We start from the raw sequence: 22,168 nt of genomic DNA, 5'->3' as shown, positions 1-22,168 counted from the left end.
AAGAAAGGCTGCACAGAGACATTATGCATCATCAATCAGAAAATAAAACACGCTCTCATCTTCCTCTTCCTGTCGTCCTCGGCTGAACGGAAAGTGAGCTACCATCAGACGCTGCTGTAAGTTATCAAGCTGTGAAACAGAGGCTGAACGCTTGTAATAACGGATGTGGGCAGGGAGTTCAAAGTCAATATTCACTTAAAGTGAGACTGTTTAAAAGAAAAATGAACACAATCTTCCTCATAGAAAAGAGAAGTTGAACTCTTAAGCAGTGAATTCGCCCTCACTCTACTCAATACACTAAAGGGTTTTACTTTTACAGCAGTACTTGGTCTCGTATGACCAGTACCTCATGGTGGCCAAGGTCCACACACTTTAAATAGATACTGCTGTAGAACTGATATCACTGAGCCACTTCACTGATTAAAGAGTAAGTAAATTATATAGTTACATGTGGATTAGGTAAGATATTGTGAAGATGTTTGAATTGAGTATGAGACAAAAAATAAGATGAGACTAAAGGCCTTTACACATCAGGGGGCATATTTTTTTGTCAATTAATACGTATGTAAATTTAATATTATGTTGCAAAAAAGTGACACTTTTTCCCCCGGAAAACAAGCTTTTGCACTGCAAATAAAAGCATTAACCAATCACGTTGTGCATAAAAGGCTTGAATTGCGGGTATATTTATTAAACTATAACAAAGAGGCTCCTTAGTAAGAGCTGAGGAGGAAAAACTTTATTACTCATTTCAACCTTGACAAAGGCAGGGCAGACCAAATCCTCTCTTCTGTTCATACCTTTCACAATAAAAGCCCATGTCATAAAATATTCACAGGCGACCATTTCTCATTTTCGTGTTCTTTATTTGTCAAGCCCCTCTGTGTGTGAGGCTTTTAAACCCTGTTCAAGGTTCATAATATCAATCGAAAAGAAATAACTTCTAGTCTTGTATTGCAATTTTTATTTAATTTGCTCAAACAAAAACAATATGTTAGCATGTAAGAAAAGACTAATAAACATGAGAACAGTATGGTACAATGCAGCTGATAAAAGAATAAGTCTGGAAACCCATCTGTGTAACTAGCTTCAGCCGAGCTCGACGCCTGCAAAAATCACAATTCTCTCAGAAAACTGGGACTACGGACAAAGATACGTGTTTCCGTCGGAAATCTGACATCGACGTGGAGCAGACCTCACTGCAGAGGACAAAAAAAAAAAAAAAAAAAGGATTTCCAAGCAAGTGAAGAAAGCTGAGCAGTTGAACACACACATGGTCTCTGAGACGTTTGAATGGCGTCGCAGAACAACTGCAGTCGGACTCATCTGGACTTCAGGTTTAGAAAAAATCCTCTCAGAGCGAAGAACCCTTACAGGCCTCGTGTCTCAAAGACTTGATTGTACTTCTGAGCTGTTAGAAAAGCAACCCTTACAACTATATGGAAATAAATCACATTTATGTAACAAAAGAAAAATATTTTTTTTTTAGGTGGGGAACAGTATCAAGTTCAAAAAATTCTCCCTTTAAATAAACATGAACCATAACGAAAAAAAAGAAACAAAAAAAGAAAGCCAAACTAAACAACAACTGCATGTGATCATAATGACAGTCCCTAGATATTATTACTAGTCATCTTTATATGTTCGACATATTAAATGCAACTTCGGAACAAGGCACAAACCACGTAGCTTCACGAAGAGACGAGCTTTTCTCGATCTGAACGTTTTTTCGCCCCCGTCACGTCCAAAAGGACCGAGCACAGAGACGGACATCTTTCTTGTTGTTAATCTCTCGGAACAAACTATTAATGATACGAAAAAAATGAAATCAAAAGAAAGGCGACTTTGTTGAGAGCTATTATGTTGAGCGGGAGAATGCCGAGTTGAATCCTTTGGTGAGAGAGCTGCGCTGTTGGCGACATGAGGCTCTGTTGTCAGAGTGTGTCGGATTGCTCTGTGGGTGTTTTGATGTCTTAAAGTGCAATCGATGCTTTGTTACCATTCAACAAAAAAAAAAGTGGATTAGAGGATGAAACGACAGAAGAAACAGACCTGACCCTGATCAACACATGACTTTCTCCCATCACAGTATCTTTTTTTTTTTTTTTTTTTTTTTTTTTTTACAAATTTGACCTGATCCAAAGCAGAAGAGAGGAACTGGGGGTTCTCAAATCTGTGAACCTCTCATACTTCCGAGCCCTTGAACGCAGCCATGTTGCATGAGATCCAACGGCCAATGAAGGACAGAGCTTTCTCCGAGATCCTGGATACCAAGCGAGACATGGTGAGAACTCCTCGGCCGCTTCTACTGATCCTAATGTTAAAGGGGCACCCCGCCCGTTTTTCACGGGACAAACATCTTCTGTGCTTCTGGAGAGAAAGTAACCCCGATGATGTCATAGTGATGTCACTGGGGGGGCACGGAGACTATACACATTTTGAACATTTATCTAAAATTAAAACGTGAGCGCGAGGTTTGACAAAGATATCTAATAAGACAAGAGCATTTAATGCAATAAAAAGATGCTATCGTTGAATTATGGGAATTTTAGGACTACATATATTTCAGCCTTTGTTGATTCGATTTTGACCATTTTTGTTTTGAAATAGGCCTATTGCAAGTATCCCGATTTATGGAAGGAATATGATAAATCCCTGGAGTGCCCCTTTAAATCAGAAATACTCACATTAAAGGTGAACAGTGGCGACGGTATGCTCACTGCATTGCCTCGGGAGTTCTTAATTTGATTTAACAATCATGATTGAGGTTTTTGAAGCTATCACCTTGGATATCTTAAACAACCACCCACTGTGGGCAAACCCCCCACTGTGGGCCGCCGTTTGACATTAGTGGATCTGTCCCGCCTCCGGATCTCATTACGACAGCCAGCACAGAACTGCAACATGGACTTTTTCCCCGTTGACAGGTGACCTTGGAGCAATAGTTACAGTATTTGGACATCATTCTCCCGACATTTCCCTCTCAGGTTGATTGTACTTTTTAGTAAAATAAACTCTGCACTGAACTAAAATAGATGTTGGAAACAAAAAGTGTCTGAGAATAAAGTGACAGTCCCTGTTATCCATGTAAATTCTCAGGGAAAGTACAGTTTAAGGATTTTTGACATTGGCAGGAGTAAAAGGCAAAGAGAGAAAAAAAAGAAAAGATGAAACACACATCGTCAGTAAGCACTAGAAATATTAAATGGCACAGTCACGTCCTCACGTGGACACCATCCTTTACACCTTTAGGTTGTCCGGTTCACCTCTCAAAAGATTTACTTTATAAATGCAATAGAATAATATTAATAATAATAAAAGGATAAAAAAAAAAAATCTGTTCAGCTCCAATGTGGCTAAAGACACAGTACCCTTGGATTTTTATAGAAAATAAAAAAAAGCAGAGTACTGCAATTTAGAAACGGTGTTATCCCATGAAATCATGTCTTACAGTGTTGCTCTGATATTCTGGTCATGTCAGCCCACGGAGACGCAGAATATCTGCGATAAAATTGACAAGAGGCGGCGTGGCGGTAACGTCGTCCAACGAGGGGCTCTGGAGGGCCAAAAAAAGGGACAGACAGGACATCGAAAAATGTTTTACGTGGCGTCCGGACCGGTGGGGTGGGGCCATTAAAAAGAGATGCTACACTTATTGCTTGTAAGAAAAACTTGCGACAGGTAACATGATTTCGTGGCAGACTCGTGACCCTTGACCCGAGCAAAGGAAAAAGGACCAAGACGGTACATGCAGACAGAGAACCTAGACGTGATTGAGTCCAAAACGCACGTGAAGGAAAAGTCCATTCAATCTGGCGGCAGTCAACCAGCATGACGGTTGTTAGCCAATCGGCGCTTTGCAGAAGGAGTTTGGTAGAGAGCTACAGAGAGGCGGCGGCCCTCCACGTCCACTCGACGGTACGGACGAAGAGACGATGTCAACGGACGCCACGCTTGTGGTTATGATTCCAAAGACGAAGAGGCGGACAAGAGGGCGTCCCGTTTCAAAGGTTGGGCTATTGAGCTACTTGATACGGCCGAAGATCTACACTGAAACAGACATGGTTGATAGATGCTTTTTTTTTTTTTTCTTCTAAATAACTTTTTCTCTCTTTTGTACATATTCAGGTTAAAATAGTATTTGAGGAAGACGAGCTTTACAGTGTCCTGCAGTGGTGGACTTCACCAGAGACTGTCGGTCCCCCATACGCACTCACAAACATACACGCATTCACACACGCACGCTACCCCTATGGCATTATGGGAAAAAAAGAAGTTATTTTTATTTTCCGTCCCCGCTGTCTCCAAACTCTGTTAATAAAACGTGCCTTTTTGATAGTAAATCACAAGAGTTCGTATTCCGTTCACTTATGCGCCGATGGTTAATACAGTATCATCGAAGAGTTCAGTATTGTTTTGTTTGTGTGTTTTTCTTTGTTATTATAGGACAAAGAGAGAGATATCATCTTTTGCATAAAAAACATTTGCTTCTCTTTCAGACACTGTCCTGCAGGAAGCGAAGCCCTCAGGGGGTGGAGGAGGAGGAGGAAAGGGTGGGGCTTAGTAGGAGGATGGATTATGTGGGTTACAAGCCCCCCCCCACCACCCCAACCTCAACCCTGTCCGTAGTTGTTCCTGTCCCACGCTGCCCCGAATAACGTCCTCTTTCTCTCTTTCTCTCTCTCTCTCTCTCAGTATCGACGTGATTGTTGTCACCGTTTTTTTATTTTTATTGTTTGATTTTATTTTCTGCTGTCGTGTTGTCATGTCTTAAAAATTGACCGTGGGTTATCTGTGGGGTCGTAGGTGTTGTGGAGAGGGAGTTTGGGTCCTCTACGCCGTGCTGGACCTTCCAAGCTCCTCCCTGATTGCTGGGGACACAGAGAGAGAGAGAGAGAGAGAGAGAGATGCATGTGAGAGTTAAGGTACCAAAACACAATTTTAAAAACATGTGAATGTGAATCGATCACATCGAGTGCAACTGCATGACTTAGTTCTGCTCCGTCACATTGCATTGAGTGAAGCCACTGGTAATTATGTGTCATAATCCAACCTATATGCTATAAGCAAATAGTATGCGTCACATCGAGGCAGTGACCACTGGTGATGTTAAATTAGCTGATGAGCTACACTACGTTCCTCCGGAAAGAATATTCTGGATTACTGAAAATGATTTCCTTACATTTTTATTATTCTTAAAATACTCTGCTATGATTCATATTTAGTTTAACATGTTTGTCTTCCTATAAAAATCTACCCTACTCTCTCTCCCTTATTGAGAGATTTTAGGTCCGTTGCGCGTGTCAAAATGGCGGCTTTGAGCTCCGAGATGATGTGACTGGCAGACGCACCAGAATGGTAAGTGTAGTAAGCATATTTTGTTTTGTTTATGTCTTTTCGTTAGCATGGAACTGGCAGGGGTTTTACACGATGTGAAACCGACAATAATATCTCCTGGGATTTTTGGGCTCGGTGGAAGAAGGTAGCTCCAGAGCCTGGTGCACATCCAGTGACTGCACACTCTACCATGTTTGCTGTCAAACATAAAGTTTTAACTTGCTTTATCTATGATCAAGCTAACTCGCGCTCTCTTTACTGTAAGTCTGCTCAGCGCTGGGGGTTGGATCCCTGTATACATTTGCATATTAGTCATCAATTGGCTTTCCAATTTGTGACGTACCAGATCTAGCTCGCCCCGGGTATGTTTGAATCTCAGACATCTCCCCCTTTCAGTATAGAAATGTTAAAACACCTCTCTAGAGGCCAACTTTGCACCAACACAAGTCATTGTGGCCGAGGTTAGACAATTAGGAGGACATAAATGTAAGATGAACACAATTTGGAGTGGAGGTTAAAACAATAAAAGAACATTATGCTCATCTGGGAACATGGCGGCATCGCTAGAAATGAGTCAGACCATCAGAGACGATTTAAACAAAGCCCCATGTTAACAAACTGTTGCAACTATCCGTCACAGACCAACACACATTGATTTCCTGTGCAATGAGAGACCTGGATGTACTGTTGTCTGATTGTATGACCACATGTGTTTGCCATGTTCTCTGAAGTCAGAAACTACTTTGGTAAGTAATATATTATGAGCCAAGTTGTAATAAACCAGACAACTGGATGACTGAAGTGTGTGTGAAGGAAGAGCACGGGTTTCAATGATAATTACCATCGATGAGCTCTTCTTTTAGCTTCGACAGCTCCTTCCTCATCTCATCCATGATGTCCTGAAAAAAACAAAAACACAACGGAGTCACCTTTCAACACGAACGTTATAAATGTCCCTCAGAGAAGACACAAACCTGTCTCTCCATCTTCCACTCCCCCTGAAAAGTCACGTGACATCAAGGCCTTGTTCAGAGCTGGCATTAATACGCTTCTTCGGGTTTTTTTGTTTACAAGTAGACGTCATTCAGTACGTCGACGTTCACCTTAGAACGCGTCTCCTCGTGCTCCTCGAGTGACCACATCTCACTTCCCCACTTCATATGCAAATACATTTGTATATCATTTCCGTTTGCAAAGATCAAATGTGTTGGGGTTTTTTCAACCGGCAAGGAAGCAGCAGTAGTTACTTCCTACATATTTGGGATTTTGGGTTTAATTCATGAACCTAAAATATATGGTCGTCGTCTACAGGCGCTTCCTGGTGAACCTCTGTACCACCGACACTGCGGGCTTCAGAGAGCGAGGGATGAGAGCAGGTGCTTAGATTCACTCTTAGTGGTTTCTGTGACATGAGAAATATTTCCAAAACGCTAAGTGCACAGCGCTACCTATCCGTCTGAAGCCCCACCTAGTGGAAAAGTCACGCCACTGAAGAACTCAGAACATTACCGACTGGGTCTAATCCTTGGCGAGTTCGAGGCAAACCAAAATCGGCCCAAGATGTTTGACGCATTCTTTACGTATCTCTCCGGTCGCTTGTTGATGCCGGGTCTGAACTGGGCGACAGAGACGTTGCCAACTAGCAAATGGGAATCCCTTGTCTTTTTTTTTTTACGAAGAGACCAATCCCTCACAGCTAAGACTCTATTAATGACAGCCAGAGTATGTGGTTTATCATGAAGTCTGAGCTGTCCTCTTTTGCCTCCAAATCACAAAGTGTATGAGGACGCCCTAGCGACAGTAGGCATAGTAAAGGGTTTGTCTCTGGGTCCCTGCTGCTGTGAGCAGTTGTGTAGGCAGATAGGCAGGACTCTGAGAGACTCTGCACTTATCTAACAGGCTCATGGGCTGAGGTCAGGAGGGAGGAGCTGCCTTATAACTGGACGGGTCACTGCACACACACCCACGCTGTTATAGTAGTGACAGGGCCGCATGATTAGTTAGGGGGAGAAAAAACGACCAATGGAAATCCATTGAGCTGTTCCTGAGATGAGCAATACAATAACCACAATTAAATATCAAACATGACTGTTTTAATAAGCAGGTCATTAGTAAGACCATTTTAGTCATAAATTATAAAAAAATGTTTTGGGGAATTAACATGTATGTAATCCTACAAAATGGATTTTAATAAAACAAGAAATCTCCACTTCAGTAGTACTTCCATGCACTAAACTTTCCAATTTTATTCCTATCTATATTCTAAAGGGTTTTACAGAGGGGTTTGTTCATATATCTGGCATAACCTGATTTAGTCAACATTTTATTACTAAAAACATGAATCTTTTTTTTTTTATGGCAGTTGACAGTATATTCAGATTTGGAGGAAAACAAAGAGATATCCAAAACTTTACTCTGTAAAAAGCTTTGACTGTAATATGTAAACATTATGAAACAAGTATTTTGAACCTGGCTTTGTCCAATGTTCGGATTTTTGCTTTTGAAAATGAATCCAAATAAGCATATATTTATTAAGATAATGCCTCATTTGCATATTTAAACATAACATATCAAGATTACTTGTAATACAAAAAAAGAAATGCCTTAATGTAAGTTATTATCTGGGAAAGTTTCATGGTGATATTATGTCAAACCTTTACCCGGTTCTGTAGTGAAGTAGGTGAAACATGAAAGTACGTGAAATGTGGAAGAAATGCATTAGAACCATTTAACATGTGAAAGCATGCGTATATGTGTATGTATGGAAACTTGTAGAGGAATATTGATCTGGTCGGGTGACTTATGTAACACACAGATTTTGTCACACCACATGACAATGTAACATTCCCCCTATATCCATATCAAAATAAAAGCTTTAAAGTTGCCGAATGAAGCGGCCACCTACCTGTTTCAATCTGTCATAGTCAACAGCTTCTGTTGGCACACCGTTGGCACTTAGGGACGCAGTAGGTGTCGGGGTGGATTTAGGTCTGTGAGGAGAGACGAAGAAACGCAAAGAAAGTCAGCAGAAGAGAAAAGAAAAGGAGAACTCAGGAACTCTGGCTGCTACATTATTATCATGTATATAAAAATGTTAACAAATTTTGAACTGCAACTCATTTGCACCTTGACTCACGGAAAACAAACAAAGCACAGCCGGATAAATGTGACAACAACAATGCAAAGAAATAGGATTTTAACATTTTCTGTCGTAAAAAAAAAATCATCGAACCCGAAGTTAGTTGCTGCCGCATCCGATAGAACACACAAAAAAGGATGCTTTAAATTTGGAACCAAATCCTGGGCATGCACACTGATTTGGGAAAGACATGCATGTAAACACACAAAAGCAAACACACAAATAAAGACTCAACAATTAATGGAACTTATAAAGGAATATCTCAGTCAGGGAGGTTGGATCTCTCTAGTTATCTTGATGATTCCACACATCCTTTCTGACATATCAAGAAAGGATCCTACAGCGCATGAGGTGTCTGTGTTTTATTTATTTCCAATGCTCCTCAAAGAGACTTTTTTCAATGAATCTGCAAGGTGCAACCTCTTAGCAGTTCAGCTTCTTCTCACAAGTTTGAGGAAAAGCGGTAAGCCAGCAGTTCGTCTGGGCTTTAAAAGAGAGGAAGAAGACTTGAAAGAAAAGGAAATGAGCTCCAGCAGCGGGTCATTTAGAGCAGCTACCGGCTGGAAGTACTGTACACCGGAACACGGAAGCATTGTTTTTGTTTCCAGTAGGAAGATGATGCATGTAGGGCGTTCCGACGGTCACGGCTGCACTACTGTACACTCAGTCCAATAAACTTCTCCTGCAACCTTTACTATACCCAAACTGGTAAATAATGGAAAGCCATAGAAAATTTGATTGAACAAATAAAAAAGTGTTGCTAATAGTTTAGCCTTTTGCTGCTGTTAGCAGAAGCTAAACTATTAGCATAATTTCCTATCCTGCGATATTGTCAGAATCTTTGATAAATCTGTCTTCATTTTGTGGGATACTCTGCAGTGCTGGCAGTTGAAGCCAATGCTGCAATAGCAAATGTTTCCTGCAGGATATTCTGTAGAATTGACACGCACACGCATTTGCGGAATAGCCAATAGGAACACCTCTCTCTCTGAAATGATCTGGGATTAGCCAAAGTCTCCCGTCACAAACTAGATTTTCATAAAGTCTGAAAAAAAGAGCCAAGGGAAGGTGAAGAATTGTAGTTTTCTCTCAGACCACTGGAATTAAAGTATGCTAAAATGTTATAATGGAATTATATGAAATGGCCCCGGCTTTAACTCAAGTGTAAAACAACACACAGCCTTAGTGTGCTCAGCTCTCCTTGGGTTACATATTAAAGTTATGTTTAATAAGCAGTAATCAAAAACGCCCATCTGGTCTCTCACACAAACACACACACACACACACACACACACACACACACACACACACACACACACACACACACACACACACACACACACACACACACACACACACACACACACACACACACACACACACACACACACACACACACACACACACACACACACACACACACCCCGGTGGGGCCTTATCTTATATGAGTGCCTGCTGGATGGGCTCTGGCTCTACAATGATAATACTGTGCCAAGTCTCTGGCACTGGGCGGACACATGTTTTCATGTGTTTGTGTGTATGATAGGGTGGGTGTACAGTATAGGACACACACATTTGGATTTCCCTGTTTTAAAGAAGTAAAAAAATAGAAAAGGAAAAGCGCAGCAGGCTGTGGAGCATGCAAACACACTTCTAGATCGGATGAGAAATCAATGTTTTAGAAAACACCGCATGGCATATTGCACCAAACAGCACTTATCAAACAACAAACAGGTTGGTAAGTTTGGAAAAATACACTAAAGACAACACAGGATCCAATGGTAAGGTTTCATCCAAGCATTTGAAAATAAAGGCCTTTAAACACCAAGTCTGTATGTTTTTGTATGTTTAAAAATAAATACAACCTCAAGTTGTGTCAATCGCATTAACACGTCAACTACGATACTTGCGACAGTCATTAAAGTTTTTGGTTCTGGGGCGATTTTTTGGCAAAAAAAATGTATGCATCCGTCAGAGTTGTTTGACCACTCAGAGCTGCCGTAGATGCAAACGACCATCATGCATAATGGAATCTAATATTCAGATTAATTCCTTCATTCGTCTCCCGGCACAAAGCACTTTACGACAAACAAAGTATAAAGAATTCAGAGATGTGGAACGTAAAGGTAGATTATGGCAGATTATTTAAGAAGAGCTTGGAATCGGGGACTGTCACATAACAAAGGATGTAGTAAAGATTAGACAGTGGTGATTGTGCTCTGGGCAGCTAAAGGATAGCTCCTTGCTAATGTCATTCATCCATTTTGGGACTATCTGCGCTATCTTCTTCGCAACAAACAGAATAGTAAAATGCATCGGACTCGGTGTGCAGGTTTTTATGTGCGGAGCAATTTGTATCGGCCAGCGGATTAACACAAGGCATAAGAAGAAGACAGACTTGTTGTACAAAGGCCTTAACCCGCCCCCTCTCCGGCAAACCAAGTCCATCACAGCAAACCTCAAAAAAAAGGAGATTGTTTTAAAGAAAAGGGGATTTCTCAAACTCTCCTGGGGAGCCTTTTCATTCTACCTGTTGGAGGAATCTGCTCCCATGGGATTTCTCCATGGAGACTCTCGTCTGTGTGAGCAGCAGAGACACTGACTTTACAAAATGACAGCTTGACTACATGTGTCCGTTTGTCCCCGGCCTGATGAGACGGCTGTGAGTCGGGGCTATTTATAATGCCCACTCAGCTTTTTGCACTTGAATGCCACTGAACCCTTAGCACTGTTTTAACCTTCAGTTAAATTTGAAAGTAGCTTTTACTGTGTTAAAGTTACGACAAGTAACTTTTAACTGTAAAGGAAACATTCTTCATTTAATACTGATGCTTCTATATGAGCAGGTAAAATGAGAGGTTTTCTAAAAGGACTCTGGTTCTGGGAAACACTACCACTTTTGTCCACAGGGACCGCCAAAATCAGCACAAAGTAAAAGTTCCCTGTGGTACCTTTAACTAATGACCATTTGATCTTGAAGTGAAAGAAATATCAGTTATACATTTACTTAGCAACGTCCCATAATTTTTTTTTCTTTGTGTATATAAACAACGTCACAGACAATGCCTTTTAAGACCTTTACGCTATATGTGAAAATTTAAGTTTTTTGCCTATCCTTAAGCCCAGCCTAGTAAGATAAAAAGGCTATGTGGATGTGAAACTGGGGAAACCACAATTAAGAATGTCCTTAGAATGTCCATAGTGGTTGTGATGCACTCTTTCAACATCCAATGAAACCGGTAGCGTTGAGAACTAAACTTGATACCACTCGATTCTTCCTCATCGCACACAGACCCCTCTGCTTTAAGCCGGATGTCCAGCGTGCACATGAAGGCGACGTAAGCTTTAGTGATGTTAGCCAGCGCTGAACGGCCCCCAGCAGTGCATCATGCTAAAGCTAGCCGATGCTAATGCGGATGTTTAGTAGCGTCGCTGCTAGCCATTCACATAAATGTAAACATTTTTTACTACTGAACTGTTTTAGGATATACAATGTGCTCTAAGTGCAACAACACATAACAAATATCATGAAATGTTGGGGATCCCGTACCTTCCGATCACTGGAGATTTGCTACCGTTCATGGTGTTTGTTCTTTCCCACGGCTTCCTGGGCATGTCTGGAGAAAAATGACACAAAAACACAGCAGAAATATAAACACATAAACTCCTCTTACCGTAAGCCATTTAGTTCAGCTATTCAGTAATGTGTATCATCGTAAACAAAAACAAGGTCACTCCCAATAACCACTGAGGGGAAATGTAAATAGGTTTAATGCTAACTTGGATCCTCTGTGGCTGTGTTAGGAAGATGCATATTAACTCCTGTGGTTGTGGCCGGTGTTTCTCTCTCCAGAGTGTTGGTTCCCTCTGACACTCACCTGGTGTGCTACAGGCTGACACTTTAGGGGTCGTGTTGATCTCACCCTCCTCCTGTTGGACAAACAGATGGGGTTCAAAGGTCAAACATGAGACCAGGGAGGCTTTCTACACAAACTGGATAATGGAAATCTTTAAGGGGACAACTAAAGGTCTAGAGGAGGAAGTTAAAGCTTCTTTTTGTCTGTGTTTAACCAGTAATGTTAACTCGCAGCTAGCTGTTGGTTGTGATTCAATTTAGAGTTAAAGCATTAAGACTCAATGCCCCTGCAAATGTAACCAATATAGAACTTTTTTTTCCTTTTTTTTTTTTTTTTTTTTTTTTAAATCAGACATTCAAAGTATGCACCCTGAAAATAAGAGATAATCCATTAGGCGTCTTAGAAGTTTACTGACTAAGTCCAAAATTCAATTAAACCAATGTAACTCGACACTTCCTGCAGATGTTTCACATTAAAAGCCTACGAAGAAGTGTCCAGTTTCATTGACTTAAGCTTAAAGCCAAGGATAAAAAAAAAAAAAAAAGCAGCAAAGGGGAAGTGACTGGAATCACTTAGCAAATGAAAACAGCCTCTCTGTTATAAGAGAGAAGCTTTGTTAAAATGTACGTCATACTGAATTTGTCAGGACATCAATATCAGGGACTTCTGACAAAAATTGGATCAAATACTGCATTACAAATAAAGGCTAAAAGAGGCCTGGTTTTAAATAAAGGCCAGGTTTTCTCTGCAGTTCAGGTAAGCATTTCACATGTTAAGGTATGCAAACGTGGCGATTGCAGACTGGAGTGTGGCACGCAGCCTATCATACACAGATACAGCAGTGAGGGATTGTGGACTCGTTTAAAGACAGGGATGTAGTGAATGCAGCACAGGCTGTAAAAGCCGGGACACACTGACAGAACCATGTGTGTTGTCACACAGACGAGCTATTGTGATGTTCAGCAGTGAGCGGTAAGTAAAGATATTTGGGACCTTGATCAAAGAAAAATGTAGATACAAGAGACATGAGAGAATACCCTGATGATACTTACTGATCTCTGGTCGGGTTCAGGTGACGAGCCCTTGTCTGCAATTCTTCTCCTGTAAGATATGAAGAAAAGTTAAGGTGAGGAGTGAGGTTTAGTTATTTCAACACTAGTATCATTGACCACAGCTCAAATGTTTTTGGGAGTAAAGCCTCTGGTTAAGATTTACCTAAATTCCAAAGTTTATTTATTTGACTAGAATAAAATACAGTTAAAGGTGCTGAATTCCATATTCAGAGCTTAATATCAGTGATTGAGGGATGCATGGCTCTTATCATAGCTTTGAGAATGCTAGTATAAAAGATCCCAATGTTCCCTTGTCAGCTCATGTCCATTCAACTGCCCTTGTGAAAAGTATAAAGCAGCATTTATGTTATAACATAACTGTTTCTCCTCAACATGAATGGTGGCTCTCCTTTCTGACATTCACAGCTGTATTTTCAAAATCAAAACACTCTTCTGCTATTCTTGACATTAAGCAAATACACGTGTGGACTGTAGCAGTAAGAATGATTTGGATTACACAGAAAAAAAGTGAGGACCAATGGGACCACCACGAAACAAATCAAATTCTGAAAGGATTAAGATGTATTGAAGGCTAACGATAATAAGCGGCATGACTCTACCTCCTGGCCAACAGAGCGCTCATCTCTTCCATGAGCCCTCCTCCTCCAGGCAGAGGGCCGTTGCCTCTGGCTTCAGTTTTGGCCCCCGCGGCCCCGAGCATGGCTGCTGCCAGAGCCGCCCCTGCATCATCGCTCTGAAGGGACACAAGCCACAGCTCTTGTGAGACACAAACTTTAAAGATTGCACAAGAATTGAAAACACATGATTGGTCCTTTTTATGTACATTTAACATCAGAAAAAATATTAACAGTTTCTAGTTGATCTATTCTGTATTTCGTCGACAAACATGCAGTGTGAACCTCCTGAGTCTGAGATAAGAAGTGACAGATGGTGACTTTGTGTGTGTGTGATCATGTGTGAACGTGGCGTGTGTGCATGAATGTTTCAGTCACAGTGATTCAGTGTGATTAAGTGTGAAGATAATGTTTGAGGGCTGTGTGCGTTTCTGTCGAGTCACTGAAAATCGAGCGCTCACCCTTTGCACTTTGCGCAGCTTGGCCCCGGCGAGGGCAGCGGCCAGGCCCGAGAAGGGACGGTCCTCGGTGGGGGAGAACAGTCCGGCGGGAAGCGGGGGCGCGGGGGAGGGAGCGGGGCTCCGGGGGAGGAGGCGGACCTGATGGAGGAGGAGGAGGAGGAGGGGGGTCCCGCCTGGAGTCAGCGCGGGGGTCAGCGCGGGGGCAGCGGAGGAGGCGGGGGCGGGGGAGGGTGGCCGGCCGACGGGGTGGTCACAGTGGAGCCGGGTGGCAGGGGCGGAGGCGGGGAGGGGCGGGGACGGTCGACCCCGGGGCCTGAGCCACGTCTGTCGGGGGTGGGGGAGGTAGTGGGGGAAGTGGGCGAGGACACAAGGATAGAAAAAAATGTAATTCAAAGTGTCACTTTTTTGGAAAAGTAAAACATTTTTCATCGGTCTTAAAGGGACAGTTACCCCTAAATCATAAATACATATTTGTTACCTCTATCTATCAATCTAGATTGTTTTGGCGTGAGATGCCTAGTCATCTTCTCTCCAAAACAAATCACCACCTGGTTACTCAAGATGATCCACAGAAAATAGTTCCTACATGGGAATCACGACAAAGTCTGCTGATTATATTGAGTGACCGGTTCGCTATTGATATTTTTAGACTGGATTAAGATTAATTCAAGACTGTGGAACTGGCTCGCTAACTTTCCATATACAGCATATGCAGGATCCATATTCACTTTTGGAAAGTGAGGCATGTTTCGTATTTTCTGTGTCCACCCCCTCCCTGTCAAGTACTCTTATACCAAACATTTGGTCTTCTGTACACTAATATTACTGTAATACTGCAGTACTTGCTGAACTTGCTACTTGCTAACCTGCTGAGATTGAAAAAGAGAAGCAGCGTCAAACAACCAGCATGAATGCATCAACAGGTTAAACCGCTGTCAGTGAATCTGTAGTGCAATAATGGTGGATGGGATTGTTTTAATGAACATGGAACACACACGTAAACATGACAGCATGCCACATCATTTCTCATCAACATGCAGCATTAGTGAGAAGTAGTGAGAGGGTTTAGAGTTGAAATAGGGCTGGGAGAAGTGACATGGTTATTGTATTAAAAAATAATGACAATAAATTTCAGTTTATGAATACCTGACCCTTTCTGGAAGGTAAACATTCCAATAAATGGAGCAGAGACAAAGTGGTCAACGTTGAGCAGCGAATCAATGGAACGCACTTTCTGATGCAATGACACACTCATAAAGACACATTATGATTATTAATAAATTGCCAAAAGGTGATTTATAATCTGATATGTATGAAGTAAGTTTTGTCCCTTGTAATTATGATGCTGGATAATAATGACATTGAATCACAGACCTCAATCCATGATCAATAATCTATGATGGAATGTGAACATGCTGAGCTGTGATCAATATTAAATCAGTTTTGTGATCTCTTGGGTCAAAAGGTCATTAGAACACCTTCCGAGGCTAATAACACAAATGTAAATGGAGGTCACATAGAGCACTAGTGTGTCTGTATAATTTCTTAATTATTGTTTTATTTAAAATTGTATTTCAAAAACAGTGAAAGACTGAACCAGGAACAACTGAGCGTAAATTCTTCTCATGTAAATGAAATTGTCATGAATTGAAACAGGAAGTTAATAAATTGAATATTCTAGTAAAATATTTGTTTTCTGTCCATAATCGTTAATAACTAATAAATTATACCAACAACACGAAGAGAATTGCTCATCTCAAGTGTCTTATTGGCACGCTCGGTTTACAAAGGAAAGACACCAGCCATGTTCCCTATTTATAGTTTATACATATATATTTCTTTTTTATGCACATAGTGGATAGGCGTTGGAGCGTTAAGCTGCATGGAAACAGAAAAAAAATAAAGAGAAAATTGTCTTCAATCACTCTAAAAAGTTTTTACTCTTGCTTGAGGTGGTTTTTGCACTTATCAAAACAGAGTTGATTCTCTGAATGGGACATGGAAATGCAAACAATTGGTTTTTTAAATGCTTTAGAAACAGGAGGCCTTAACAACGTACACTTTGTTTACAGAATATTCAGTATTTGCTCCTTTATAAAGCATTTAATACTTGACTTCTTTCTTTATAGGGCTTGTATGAGGGCAATCGAGAAGTCTATAAAAATATGTTTACTCCTCAATTTCCTACTCGGCATAGTGGAGGACGTTTTTTTATGTCACATTTATTATTTCTTTTGCTCTGACATTTGAAAGGAAACACAGCTAGTGATCCACTGATGTCTCGTTCAGAAAGGGAGCATCCTGTTGAGACTATAAAGGCAGGAGCGCTTACAAGAGTTTCACTGACTAGATGATCGGATGATGGGAAATTTAGTGGCAAAATGATCAACACGGAAGGGAGAGAGCTATGGTGGAGCAATGGATCTCTGGTCAGCGATCGGTAATAATGATTGATTACTATCAAAGAGACAGACATGCCATGCTGAAAGAGACATATTTCATACCCACCGAACAGTCAGCCACACGCAAGGACGTACATGCATTTTATGAGACTTGACAGAGAAATGAGCAACAGTGACTTCAACACCAGAAGATCCCACGACAAGAAATCTGGAGGTTACAGCAGCCTGGACCAGCACTTTCATCCCTGATATGGGCCTGTTTTATGGGATTCACTTGGCCTGCTCAGTAACAAGGTAACAGTGTCCAAAGCCCCGCTGTTAGTGTGTGAGTAGGACATCAGTGAGAGACGAGGAGGAGAGAGGCAGTGAGAGAGAGACAGAGAGAGACAGGAGTCTGGATTGGAGGCCTTACCCTGGGGCTGGGGTTGACAGGAGGAGCCCCCTTGAGGCAGGTGGGCCTCTGTGTCCGGCTCCCCGGGCCCCGACAGGCCCAGGGGGAGGGAGAGGTGCTCGGCAGAGGAGGCGGCGGTGGCTGCAGCGGCGGCAGGGGTTGCTGTGGAGGGAGAGGGCACACCAGGAGCCTGGGATGAGGAGGGGGAGACGAGACGAAGGAAGAAGACGGAGGGGGGGCCACAGGGGAGGGGAGAGGGGGCGGAGTTGGCGGGGGAGGTGGGGTGGGGCAGGCGACCCCGATCGGGGTGTGGCTGTGCAGGATGGTCACGGGCGACGGTGCAGGGAACGTGGGCGGGCCGTTGGCCGGCGAGGGCGGCTTCTGGGTGAGCGGCGAGGGCGCCGCAATGGGGACGAGCGGCCGCGGGCCCGCAGCCCTCCCAGGGGGACTGCTTATCATGACGGGCGGCGAGGGCGGCAGGGGCGTGAAGTTGCACGCCGACCAGACCACAGACTTGGCCGCAGGAGGCGGGACCGGAGCGGGGGCAGTGGGCGGGGCTTGGGGGAAGGCCTGCTGCCGCCTTGGCACTGTAGCGTAGTGGGGCAGGACCGGGTGGAAGGCGGAGCCGAGCGAGGTGGCGAACCGGGAGGCCGAGTGCCTCAGAGGCGGGGTCGGGGGAGTAGCAGAGGAGGGCGTCCCGGGTGCCGGGAAGGGGGCGCAGACGGGGACACGGACGCCAGGGACGTCGCGCTGTACTCCTGACTGTACAGGGAGCTTTCGAAGGCTAAATGTACACCACGCAGACGGACAGACCAAGGTCGAGGACAAAGACAAGGACAGAAGGGGAAGGAGTGACGGAAGGAAGGAAAGAAGGAAGCAGCCGTCATGCACACAGGAGGGAAAGACAGCAGGACAGGAGAGAGAGGAGAAAGGAGGGAGGGAGGAAAAAAAGAGAAGGGGCAGATGAAGCAGGAAAAAACCAGCACAGAGCTACACCAAAGTTTTATTCCAGGTTGTGTGTACTTTCTCCGGAGCTGAGGTGACGCTACTATGTTAGTGGACAGGTGTTAGCACCAAGGACACAGCCAGAGACACAAGGCCTTCATGTGGTCTTTGTGAGAGAAGAGGGGGAGACAGACAGACTGAGGGGCAGGAGGTCACCATGTAGCACACACACACCCAGAGAACAGTTACACAGTAGATGCAACTCATCAGCAATGTCATCAAGCCAAGTCATATACTATATAGACTTAGTACACAAAGTCCCAGAAACCAACACTGGAGCATGAACATATGTCCCTTTTTCTCGGGTTCTGGTCTCTGTGTTCTGTGCCTGGTCTCTGTGAATTCATAAACAGTTTTCTTCCATCAAACCCGAACTTGGTTCACACCCTGACAGCTGGCCTGACTTGTCCTCTCCCGCCATCACCAGGTCAAACCTTGGATATTTACAATACTTTGGTTTATGACGAAAGACTAATGACATTCCCATCAGCCTCCGCTGTGCTTTGCGTTTAGAGCTAATTAGCAAATGCTAGCGTGCTACCACACAATCTCTGATTGAAAAGCTGTTGAACATTCTACCTGCTTAACTTCATCATGTTAGCATATGTTAGCATTTAAGTTAGAAGCACTCTACTCAGAAGCGCTAGCTTGGCTGTAGACTCTGAGTATTATTATATTGCTAGTTTAAATTTTTACACTATCGACCTGTCGTGTCTCCCCAAGAAAGAGACCCTGCTGGAATGAGGTGACGCTGTTCTTTGTATTTTCATATGCACAAATGTCCTCTTTGCTTCATCTTTATCTGTATCTATCCAGTACTGTGGCTAGTGTTGTTGGGGTTACCAGGATCAGGTTCTCATGAGTCATCTCCATACGTGATTAATTATTAAAGCTTGGTTGTGTGGATAACCTTACTATCTAAAATGCTATTATTATGTGGCATTCTGTTTATAATCACACTACACCAATGTCTCTACTTCACAGGTCTTAATGGTATTTAATAACTTTCCATATTCTTTTTAATGGGGTTTATGAGGAGTGGGAGGGAGGTGATCAGGTGGTTTTTGTCTTAAGTCCCTCCTCTTTTACCTCATGAGTCTATCCTAGCTGAGCCCGGCTCTCTAACTAATGAACTAATTACCTTGATTGTGACTAGCGCTTAGCGTAGCCTGGGCGCTGTTGTACGGAGCTGCCATATGTTGTGTGTGCTTGAGTGTGGGGATGGTGTTAAGTTGTTAATCCTCCATTCATCTTCTGCTCCACTTCCCCTTACTAGTGACGTCATTCTACACTTTAATGAACACTATACTATGTCTGCATTGGATTAGAACTAAACCATAACACTGACCTATTATTCATGTTTCTGCAGCATCTCTTAAGAATAAGGGTTTCAAAAGAGTTCTTCCTGAAGGGCTGAGGTTCTACCCAGAACCATTTGGTTCTTAAGGGTTTTTCAAGGGTTCTTTGTATGACTAAGGGTTATATTATCAACCCTTTTCATCCAAAGAACCCTTTTTGGAATAAAGAGTTCTTCAAGGATTGTTTAAAATCATTGGTTCTCCTCCCAGCTCATAACCCTGTGATTCTTAGCCATGAGGGTTGTGGGTTGTGCTGCATCAAATCAGCCCCGGCCCTTTAAGAGCGCCATGTGGAACCCTGGGTGCAAGATGAAACCTTTGGGTTATAAAAGGCCATGGGTTGGGTTCTAAATCAAACCCTTAAAATATATAAGGGTTCTTTGTAGAATTCCTTGGTGGGTTCTAGAGGAAAACCATTGGAATAAGAAAGGGTTCTCGGTAGATACCCCTTGATGGGATCTAGATAAAACCCTTGAAATAGTAAAGGGGTTTAGATCAAACCCACTTGGTGGGTGAGATGAAAACCCCCTTAGTGGGTTCTAGATGAAACCCATGGAATAGGAAATGGTTCTAGATATAACCCTCTGGGTGGGTTCTAGAGGGCCCAATGTGTGTGTTCTTGTTAGCACCCTTAGGTGGTGCTTACAAGGCGGGAAAGGGTCTACATAGAACTTCCAAAGAGGGGTTCTGGATGGAACATTTCACTGATGGTTCAAGGTATGGTTTGAGGTATACTTCGAACCCTTCTGAAACGGTTCTAGGTAGAGGGTTCTACTACGGAGGAAGAGAAGAAGAACCCTATGTGGTTCTGGTGAGCTAATTTATTTTTAAGCTCGATGTTGTGTGGTATATTCAATCAGCTGCCTGAAGTCCATTCCAACCATTTTGAGTTTGTGTGAAGATATGACACCCTTACCCTCAGTCATGGTTCAGATCTACACATTCTGATGCACACACACACACACACACACACACACACACACACACACACACACACACACACACACACACACACACACACACACACACACACACACACACACACACACACACACACACACACACACACACAGTAGGAACAGAGGTAGAAATCACATGAACACCTAACCAGCAGTCACAAGACAGATAACCCGATGGATTTGCAAGACCACCTGGCTCTCATCCAACTCCTCTTCCTCCTCCTGCTCCTCCATGTGACTCCTGTTTCTCCCAGCTGAGTGTTCTGACAGCTCATACTGCATTTACCATTTATCCTCTCTAACTGGAGTCAGCTCTCATTCCTACTTCCACTCCACTGCTCACACAATTTCCCTCTCACATCTCTTTTTTCATTAACTCAGAGTTGCCTCTACATGCTTTACTTCTTCCTATGACCTTTTCCATACTTCTTTATCATTACACCAACCCCCCGCCTCTTCTTTCGTTCTCTCTCTCTCTCTCTCTCTCTCTCCGTCTCTCTGTAGCTCCGGGTGGGTCATGTGACGGAGAGGCCCCAGCTTTTGCTCTGCCATTCCACGACAACCAACACACGATCAGAAAAAACACAGATTACACGGCGAGCTGGACACGTGCGCGCAGGAATATTAAACGCACACACATGAGATGACAATAGAGCCGTAGCCGCAGCCAAGCTACTCGGCACCAAACAGCTTCTACACAAAAAAGGAAGCAGCAAAAAAAACGCAGTAGATCAACCCTTTAAAAAGATACAGTTTTTAAAACATCTAAATTAAAATTGTTGTATTTATTGAAATTGTCTTTAAATCAATAAATTACCAACTCGGGAAAAAAAATCAGGTATCGGTGTCTGTCATAAGACTCTAATAAGCCTGAATAACAAGATTGGATTGTTTAGATTCATAATGATCATTTTCGGGGTAGTGGCTGTGGAGTGAGGCCTGACATGGGGGCGGGGCCGTCAGTGTTGACGACTTCCTCGCAAGTTATTTAGAGACTTTTGGAGTTAGTGCTGCTTCCTACTTTCATTAGTTAAAAAGAGTCGGCCACCCCGGGCTGAATTTTTTGATTGGATCATTTCAAAATCTAGTGGACTAGTTTCTCGAATTGTCACAGACCCCAGCATTAATATCCTTCACATAAATTCCCTTTTAAGAATACACATGTAAAATTGTGCACATGGTAAAGCATTAGATACACACTACTGTGCAGAGGTGGTGAGTGTGTGTGTGTGTGTGTGTGTGTGTGTGTGTGTGTGTGTGTGTGTGTGTGTGTGTGTGTGTGTGTGTGTGTGTGTGTAACACTGGGTAAAGCCAAGTGAAACGGAAAAGCTCGCCTTCTTATGAAGCATGTGTTTAGCGGTCGCCTGTCTCCTCTCACTAACAGTGAACATATAAAATGTGTGGAACCATATGCTAACAATGCTTATTAGCCATTTTCAGCCCAATAAAGTACCAAATACAGAAAATTGCAAAAACTACTAAATAAAGAGATCAGAAAAAGACAGATCTTGACAATCCAACTGCTGTAAGGTTATGAAAGTGAATCCTTGACAATTGTTAAAATTGCAATTT

General features: G+C 42.8%; 2 protein-coding genes across 2 annotated transcripts in view; both read right to left on the bottom strand.

The window, feature by feature from the left end:
- Positions 1–37, bottom strand: part of lbr (lamin B receptor) — a 19,059-nt gene extending 19,022 nt beyond the window's left edge. Inside the window, exon 1 of the mRNA XM_054618256.1 lies at positions 1–37. This exon is cut by the window's left edge and continues 177 nt beyond it. The gene's annotated coding sequence lies outside the window, so the exon portion shown is untranslated.
- Positions 38–4,630: 4,593 nt separating this feature from the next.
- enah (ENAH actin regulator) overlaps positions 4,631–22,168 on the bottom strand; it is a 72,913-nt gene continuing 55,375 nt past the window's right edge. The window contains 13 exon segments of the mRNA XM_054618660.1: positions 4,631–4,871; positions 6,179–6,236; positions 8,243–8,327; positions 12,027–12,093; positions 12,355–12,406; positions 13,386–13,434; positions 14,006–14,139; positions 14,482–14,601; positions 14,603–14,639; positions 14,641–14,794; positions 17,314–17,455; positions 17,458–17,987; positions 17,990–18,058. Coding sequence (XP_054474635.1) covers positions 4,834–4,871; positions 6,179–6,236; positions 8,243–8,327; positions 12,027–12,093; positions 12,355–12,406; positions 13,386–13,434; positions 14,006–14,139; positions 14,482–14,601; positions 14,603–14,639; positions 14,641–14,794; positions 17,314–17,455; positions 17,458–17,987; positions 17,990–18,058 — 1,535 coding nt within the window. The 3' untranslated portion in view covers positions 4,631–4,833.

This window comes from Anoplopoma fimbria, chromosome 18 (assembly GCF_027596085.1).
Source record: "Anoplopoma fimbria isolate UVic2021 breed Golden Eagle Sablefish chromosome 18, Afim_UVic_2022, whole genome shotgun sequence".
Lineage (NCBI taxonomy): Eukaryota > Metazoa > Chordata > Actinopteri > Perciformes > Anoplopomatidae > Anoplopoma > Anoplopoma fimbria.
This window is presented reverse-complemented; position numbering and strand designations above follow the sequence as displayed.